At 38.8% G+C, this 8,973-nt stretch overlaps 2 protein-coding genes across 2 annotated transcripts in view; one reads left to right on the top strand and one right to left on the bottom strand.

The window, feature by feature from the left end:
• LOC107696532 (mediator of RNA polymerase II transcription subunit 30) overlaps positions 1–5,296 on the top strand; it is a 22,658-nt gene extending 17,362 nt beyond the window's left edge. The window contains exon 5 of the mRNA XM_016496891.1: positions 2,208–5,296. Coding sequence (XP_016352377.1) covers positions 2,208–2,303 — 96 coding nt within the window. The 3' untranslated portion in view covers positions 2,304–5,296. The remainder of the gene's footprint in view (positions 1–2,207) is intronic.
• LOC107696533 (exostosin-1b-like) overlaps positions 4,119–8,973 on the bottom strand; it is a 95,886-nt gene continuing 91,031 nt past the window's right edge. The window contains exons 9-11 of the mRNA XM_016496892.1: positions 7,490–7,650; positions 6,201–6,372; positions 4,119–6,130 (exon numbers count right to left, since the gene is read on the bottom strand). Of these exons, the coding sequence (XP_016352378.1) occupies positions 5,945–6,130; positions 6,201–6,372; positions 7,490–7,650 (519 nt within the window). The 3' untranslated portion in view covers positions 4,119–5,944. The remainder of the gene's footprint in view (positions 6,131–6,200; positions 6,373–7,489; positions 7,651–8,973) is intronic.

The raw sequence follows: 8,973 nt of genomic DNA, 5'->3' as shown, positions 1-8,973 counted from the left end.
AGTGCTGTCACTTTAAGAGAATGCACTGATCCAGTGCACTGATACAGTACGTTCAGCCGGCTATGTCTGCTATGGGATACTTACCAAGACGGGCATTTTGACATAATTTTTGTGTGAATTTGTCCATTTAAACACAATACTTCAGAGAGAGCTTAATATCTGCGCGCGTTCTAAGGCTTCGGATGAGCGCACGCACAAATCTTCTCACTGCCTCTGGCTCTTAATGCACAACAAGAGACTTTGCGCATTGCGTTCATATTCTGCTGTTCTGTAGCCATAGATTTGCGGGTCTCGTCTTTTTCTTGCAGGACCCTGTAGGTTACAGTATTAAATTAGTTGTAATCATTAAATCACCACCACAGCGTCTTGTCTCCATTGGCAACACGCAGGATTTGTGTCGATTGCAAGTGACGTCGCAGGTAGCGGAGAGTGCAAGTGGCGATTGCAAATGACTTTGTAATTTCGTTTCTTTTTTTCTTGTCTTCACCACCTGGCTATACTGTTGTAAAATGTTGAGAGATTCAAACAAAAAGCAATCAATACATAGAACAAAATAAAAAATAAAAAAGACTGCAAGTGACGTCGCTAGCGGAAGTGCAAGTGCCTGAGAGTGCAAGCCTGAGAATGCACGTCTGAGAGTGCAAGCGCCAAGCTGCAGCCAGACCCTTCTCGAATAAATGACTGCTCACATTCCAGCATAAGGCATTCGTATTGAACAAGAGTGAATGGTTTGTCCACGTTTTTTTTATTGCAGTTGTTGTAATGTACTGGGAAACCAGAATGCGCATCCATCAACAGAAACATACATTAGCAGAACCCTATTTGTTTTACGTGTTATTTATGGCAAACCATATTACAGATGCGTTTTTAGATTTAAGTTGAACCGCTGTCCTAGCGCGTGCCGAACCGTGTGGAGAACCGTACGGTTTGATTTTTTTCCGCGAACCGTTCCACCCCTACTGAGTATATAACTATATAGTCCTTTTCATAAAGCAGTTAAACTAACAAAAGCAACGAAATGTATTGAGGCTACTTAAGGTGATGTTATTTAACTATTTACATAAATACAGCATGCAGCAGTGTTTTCAGCACCGCTTTTCAGTGATAATCTCCAGCAACACAGTAAAAGAAATTGTTTTACCTGAGTTATGAATGTGAGTTTGCCTTGTGAATCGAATATAAGAAGCACAATGTAATGCCAAAAATTGGCAAGAAAACATGTTTCATGTGTTATCTCACAATCACATTTTACTGCTAAACAAGCACATAGTGCAACAATAGTCTGGTTCATGAGCAAATGACTCTTCTGAGCTGTTTTTTTTTTCAGTGAATCATTTAAAAGACTCGTGAACTCGAGATACCAGTTTGAGGCAGTGTGATGAATTCTTCACTGAATGAACTAACTCAATCATCTGATCGGTGTGGAAGCCCTAGTTATGTTTACATCTCACCATTGTTTTTTTTTGTTTTCACCATGTAATAAGAAATAAAGTTTTTGTGACTTTTTAAAAAATCTTTATCTTCATTTTTTTTATCTTTATTTTCATCTTAATTATTTTTAGATTACTTTTGTCTTTAAATGAAGCAAGTCATTCCCACCATCCTAAGTATCATGTACAAATGCCATTTCAAACTGTTTTGAGAATGGGCATCTTTGCCTACAGATAGTCAGACGTTCAGTAGCTCTTTAGAGTGATTCAAACCAGTTTGAGTTTGTGAGTCTTTTGACTGATTCATTAAAAGACATTTGTTCATCAACTGGAATACACTGGTCGCACTGTATAATTTCAGCTTGTGTTATTGGCATGCTACATGCAAAAACAAAGACTGGGCCCAATCAAAATTATCCAGCAGCACCATGTTATTCCATCACATCTAATTAATGTCTAAGGCAAAATATAGTTTCTGTGGCGCTACAGATGCACATGCACTACACAGTGAATACAACTGATCACACTATTCTGTGAGTTTGCTTACATTACTGGCTTTACAGCTCTGCACACTGAAGTAATGACATATAATGTGGCATAAGATGAGTTTAGTCATGCTACACAGTAGTTGTTGGGAAAAAAACCCCTGCTACATCATTTTGAAAATAGCTGTGCTGTTACACTATTGAAAAATGTTATGTCAGTGATGTTCTGCTCACCAGTGCTGCATATTAACAGTTCAATAACTGAACATGTTTATTTCCATTTTTATCTCAGAAACTCAAACAGAAGAACCAGCAGCTGAAGATGATTATGGACCAACTCAGAAACCTCATCTGGGAGATCAACTCCATGCTGGCTGTCAGGAGCTGAAACACACACTCACAAACACACACACATATGCGTGTGCACAGTCATACACTGTTGTACATACACTGCATTCATGAGCTGTTTTCAGCGGGACACGTAAGACAGATGCAGGAAAGAGCAGCGAGGCACAACATTGAGAGAAGGTAGGAAGCGAAAAGAGGACTGGACTGAAAAAAATTCTGCTACATTCATAACACGCAGTTGAAATACCAATTCGGTTCAGCTGTCTTGGATTCAATTTTCAACCTGATGAACATTAGGAGGTCTGAGCAGTCTGCTCACTCACTCAGATATGCTTTAAAATGAACCTTTTACGCAAGTATACTCATATTTTGCATGAGCAATGGCTGCTATTTACGGTTAAACTATAGTATAGTTATGATTGAACTATAACTTACAGAAAAATATTGTATGAAACATATTGCATATTAGTGTGGTATTAATATATCTATTAAGTATAAACATATACCAATGCTTGTCTCGACTACTATTTAAAAAAAAAAAAAATCAAGAACAAATGGTCTGATTTTAATATTAGATATAAAAGCATCCTATTCAAAAAGAAAAAAATGCACAGCTGTCTACAGTAACCGCACAATCAATAGTGCTAAATGCCAGCATGTACGGTTCAATATACCCTACATTATTTGTAATCCCTAATCTGTAACCTCTAATCGGAAAAAAAACGTGCAAGTCATGTTGTTATAGCATCAAATATGACTTTATTCATTTTCTTATAAATCATTCATACAAAATTGGCATTTTGAAATTTCTTTATTACCTCTAAAAAAAAAGTCCTTTGTTAATTACTGGGATGAAGGGTCAGGACAGGAGGGAGCAAAACAAACAGCTCTGAACAAAAAGAACCCAAAACAAATCGGTATTTACTCATAGTCTAAAGTGGTCATGCAAGTCTGGTTAACAGCCTAACGTGAGAAATACAGTCGAGTGTTTAACAGATGCTGTGAAACTTTAGTGTCCGCAGATGACGCAACTTTATTTGAAAGATTTTGCCGCTTCTGTCCCACGTGACAGCGGGGGTCACAAACTCAACTCAGTTGAATCAAAAGGCACAATCAAGGAGAGATCAGTGATGTTTTTGAGCATGACTCCATATTGCTTATTGCTAATCACAGAACATAACGTAAGATAAGTCAGATGCAAATTTTACCAGTTAGCCTTGAGACAGGATGATCGCGACAGAATGAAAAAGTATAGAAACAATGCAAGAATCAGTTTGCTAGCGACAACATAATACAATTGCATGAGTTTAAATTTGCCAAGATTCTTTGGTGATCTTGCAAGTGTGTAGTGGTAGCAGCAGCATTCAACAGGCCAATTTCAAATGAATGGCTTTGTCACGTTAAGCTGGGTAATTAAAATAACGCTGGCGTCAATGCAAACACCTATCAGTGTGTCGTCTGCACACATGCTGTGCACTGACAAGGGCCTTGGGCAGCTCTGGATGATGCTGGGCATATCATGAGCCCTGATGACAGTGTTGGCGAGGGCATCGTGACAGGATGGGATGCACATATTAATCAAAACCGACATCTGATGCACACATCTACCTGCTAAAATCATCTTGGATGCATCATCCTATATATAATTGTGTAGATCCAGCTGTATGAACAAGGATCAAGTACATTGTATTTGAAGTGTACATAATTGGCTGATAAAATTGTGCGAGGCCAGACGTTAATTGTGTGATATGACATCATAATGACAATCATAGGTATAAATGATGGACATACATTTTTAAATTAGATGATTTGCTGAACTTAAAACTTAACCAGATGTGTGCCGTTTGTTAAAAAAAACAAAAACAAAAGGATGACGACAGACAACTAATTAACTAATGAACATTTTATGCAACTGTTAAGAGGGCAATTATAGTTGAAGCTTTCAGGGACTTTGAAATTAATTCACATACTTGTATAACAAGATTCAAGCAAGCACCTAAACGTTAATGTCAAGATGGACATTTTAAAATTTCATTCAGGCCAGTTCATTCGGATAATGACAGATGAATCACAGGAGCATTACTGCAAATTTCTCAGGCCTTTAACTCATGATTCAATGTCAAATAGCTTATTAAAATACAATGCACAACAATTGAAGTCTGAAACTCGGGTTCCTAAACATTCAGTGTCAGGTATGCATTTAAATTTCAGCGTGGGCTGACCATGATGGGGGATAAAAAAATATGTAGTGTACATCATGTCACAGCATCAACCGCATTCTGATGCATTATGTGCAGAAAACATGAAAAGGAAAAAAAAGGCTTTGGCTCACAGCTGGCACATTTTAAGTCCAGTCACCTTCACAAAAGGCCACTAAAGCACGGCACTCCAAGTCATCAGACATTCAAGTACCTGTGAGCGGAGACTGACAACATGCTCCACTCTAACTCTGGAAAACAGTGAAACAACACCCAAAGTCTTGAGAGCCGTTCCCTTGATATGAAATCAACAAAAATGGATGCACATTTTGATGGAATAGAAGCATACTTGCCACTTTCTAGGGGACATAAATTTGCCAGGTGTCCATTTGTGGCTGAGTGAGTTTTATATGCGTAGGAGTCGCATTTAAAATAGGAGGCCGAAGGGGAGAATTGAGGCAGTGTTCATTGAACTTTGACGGACAGCTCATTTTTCACAGGGACAGGGAAGATAGAGGAGGTGAGAGACGTCTCACTTAAATTACAGCCATAAGTCCTTACAATGCAACCTGTCATGCGCTGATGTCTATGAAAGTTTTCTCACCTAAACAGATGGTGTTACTGCACTAAAAGCTCGGCCTTTGTTTCCATGCTAATTTTTCTCTTGACTATGACAAACATTTTTTTCCAAGTCGGGCTGTTTAATAACGTGAGGATTTAGGGATTTCTAGTGCATTTTTTTAAATACACTTTAAGGTGGATTTGCATGAATTAATTAGGTAGGGAGGGTTTGACAAGCCACTTAAGGCAACTCATTAGTCTTGGCACCATTTTTGAAAATAAGAAATAAAATACTGCAGGGTGTATAAATGGTTTTTATGCCACTAATAAGAGGGACCACCGTTTTGAATGTAATGTTATGGCCCTTTTTTGCACACTGCAATATTTCTGCGTCTGTGAACTTTTCACCTTCACTGTCTACATCATAGCCTTGAATCACTTCCACTGAAACGAAATGATTATGAAGTCTTTTGAAAAGGAAAAAAACCCTAACACCTCAAACTTGGAAATAAAAGCATGGGCTCAATCGTACACAATCATGGCTCAAGACCTTGGAAAGAACTGATTCAGAGAAAGTGATGCTGACATCCGATGCAGGAGGATGGATGGATGGATCTCGATGTGGCGGGGTGAAGAAGTGCTAACACGATGATACGTCCCTCCTATCGTCCAACAACTCGCTCATGTGTTGGGAAAGATGAGTTTTTCTGTGGCATTTGTTACCAACCTTGAAACAAAACTAAATCTTCTGAAGAGTTAAAAGTGTGTCACGTGTGTCTGAAGGTCCAGAGGCCGTCACATCCTGCTGTCTTTGTCCTTTGCTTGTGTGCTGAAGGGAAAACTGAACCACTATGGTCCTCCTCAGCTCTGGTGAGTCTATTGCGGCCCCCTGTTGAATGTCCGTCAAGGGGCGCCAGTCTGGTCAGAGCCGCTCGATCTCCCTGTATTTCTTACGGAGGATGGAGACCTGGTCCTTAAACAGAATGGGGTCCAGTCTCATTTGGGAGTGGACCAGTGGCATGCCGCCAAACCAGCTGGCGAACTTGTTCATGCAGGTCTGACGCTGGGCAAAGTGGTCCGGGTCTGCCCAACGCGAGGCTCGAGATGACTAAGAGGAACAGATGCACAACGTTAGATGGCTTGCTCAAGCTCATGTAGGTTTAATTATCTACACTTACCTGACCCATCATGGTCTCCTTGTACTGCTTTTTTTGTGTGACCTTGATGGGCGGCAGCTTGGTGACAGCGGACACTAGGAAGTTCATGAGTACGTCCTCCCAGTTGGCCAGCTGGTCCACCATGCTCTTCAGGCTACTTGGCAGGAAGTTGGTATACAGGAAGTGGTAATATCTGGAGAAAAGGACAGAATGGAGGGCATGGACATAGTCAAGGACAGGTTGAGACAACCAAATCATAAATTCAAAAGCTCAGTGTTGGACTGGATAAGAGATATTGATTTTTTTTTCCGTTAACTGCAAAAAAAAACAATATCAGCCTTTTAATCAATAGGTTCTTTTTTTAAATACAATTTTCCTTAAATATATATTTAATGCCTGCTTGTCCTACAAATGTGTCCTTGCTGCAAGTTTCTAGCTTAGTACGGAAACTGCAAATCATGTTTTTCTGACAATTGAACAATTCTACATTTGTGGTGGCAGGTGGTGCCCATCAACTTTACAAAAATAATAATCTGAAAATCTTTATTTAAAATAAATATTATGCATGTTAAATTAAATACAATTACATAATAAAATAATTATATTGCCAAGAAAATAATTTTATATAAATACTTTTGTGATATTTTAAGAAAAATCATGTCCTCATCCTCATGTCTGTGGTGTTACCATGATAGAAACAGATCCTTATATTTGGACTACTTCCTGTTTAAGATCATGATTCGGTTTAATCTGAAGATTATTATAATCGTATTAATATTTACAAAATATCACCTAGTCTACTTATCGCAATGGTAATCTACATTTTAAAGATGTCTAGAATTATGAAAATTTGTGATGTTACTGCTGTTGATTTTGGACATAACCAGCATATTACCTAACTTTTAGTATGAATAATTCTAATGAATATCATTAAGCGTTTACTCGACCTATCATATGATCTATCATATACAGTCATTCTAATATGCTGATGTGACATTCAAAATTTCTTAACAATGATGAGAATAGTTAATATTGTTGTCGAAACTTTTTTTTTTTCATTCTTGGATGAATATAAATTTCAGAAGTACAGCATTTATTTTAAATAAAGTCTTTCTTTTCACTTTTAATCAATTTAATGCATCATTACTGAATAAAAATGTTCCTTTCTCGCAAAAAAATGACCCCAAATCATTGAATGGCAGTGTATATTCATCTTTAGGCAGTAGAAATACACCTTTGCAAATAAAATGTAACGGGAAGGCACTGCCCTAATTTCCTCCCAGTGAAGCAGCTGTTACCACATGCAGTACCTGTGGTAAATGGCAGCTCCGGTGAGAACCATGGAATAGTCATTGGTCCATTTGGATGTGTAACCCCAGCGCTCCTTATTATTGTCCCAGAAATGACTGCGGGCAGGATATCCCACGATTCTCTCAGGGAAACTCTGCCACACCGTGAAGGCAAAGTCCACCTGCAAGGCAACGTTTAGCTCAAGTTAGAAGCTACTCGCCAGACCAGTGGTATAACGAGTTCAAATGAAGGAATAAAGAATCGAGGATGGTGGCATGAAGCCTCTCTCATGACAAAATCCAGACAAAGATACACGCACACATACACAAACACGCTTTCAAAGCTGCAGGATGAGAAGATGCCCTCCTTTTTCGAAGATCAAAGCATTTAAACAAATAATTACTGAAACACATCAAAAGTGTCAGCGGCGGAGCCTCAGCTGGATCTCAAGTCAGCAGTGAATTGAACCACACACATACAGACACACACAAACAGACTAACTATATACACTGAAACCTTGGCGCAACCCCACCGGCAGTACATCCGCCTCACATGTAATGCCATAGTCTCCAGCTACACAAATGGGGTTATTTGGGAGGGGGAGTTCAAGAAAGAAAGAGTAATTGGAGTTTCCCTGCAGTGTGGTCAAGATAACACATGATTAAAGATCTCCATTTCAGGAAGAAAAGAGCAAGGCACAGGAGGGAAGACAGGTTTAGGAGGTTGACTTCAGCTGTGTGCGTTCACACTGACTCTGCTGCCTCTGATAAGGGATGGCCATTTCTCACTGGCGTTCACTGCAGAGTGCCACTAATGCAGGGGACAGAAAGAAGCCGAGACAGGGAGGAACCGAGGGCTGAAGAGGCCATGCTGAGCTGATTATGGGTGGTGGAAGCACGGTGGTTACCAAATCTGCACTGCCAGCTGAAAGGTTTGGGGTTTAATCCGAGAGCGGCTGAGGAGGGAGCGATCACAAGCCTGCTCAAACGATAAGGCGTCTTTCACTTTAAGGAGCTACAGGGTTATGGATCCGACATCTGCCCTATTGTTAGCTGCAATGGATGCTATTTTTAATATAGGGCCAGGAAAGGAGCAGTCTCGTTCCCTGAGGCACACTTATGATGTTATTCAAGTTGTTTTCCAACAAAAATTTCCACCATTTTTCATCTGTTTGATCCTTTCAGGGTATTCTGGCTACTGTACTGTACCCATATGTAAATGACCTCTGTTATGACTGGCTAAACTTTTATATATAAAATTATACACGTGACTGTCAACAAACAAAAATGTTTCAAAACAATATATATATAGGGGACAGTATATACAGTATACACACACATCTGTATTATGTATGTAGTATTTTTTAGATCTTATAGCTATTAGCTACAATTATTTTATTTTATATATTTTTATATATATAATATATAATTATTACATAATTAAATATATATATATATATACACACATACATAAAGTATATATATATATATATATATATATATAT

This window comes from Sinocyclocheilus anshuiensis, unplaced genomic scaffold (assembly GCF_001515605.1).
Source record: "Sinocyclocheilus anshuiensis isolate Anshui unplaced genomic scaffold, SAMN03320099.WGS_v1.1 scaffold590, whole genome shotgun sequence".
NCBI classification, from domain to species: domain Eukaryota; kingdom Metazoa; phylum Chordata; class Actinopteri; order Cypriniformes; family Cyprinidae; genus Sinocyclocheilus; species Sinocyclocheilus anshuiensis.
Note: the sequence above shows the minus strand (reverse complement) of the source record. Positions and strands in the feature narration are given on the sequence as shown.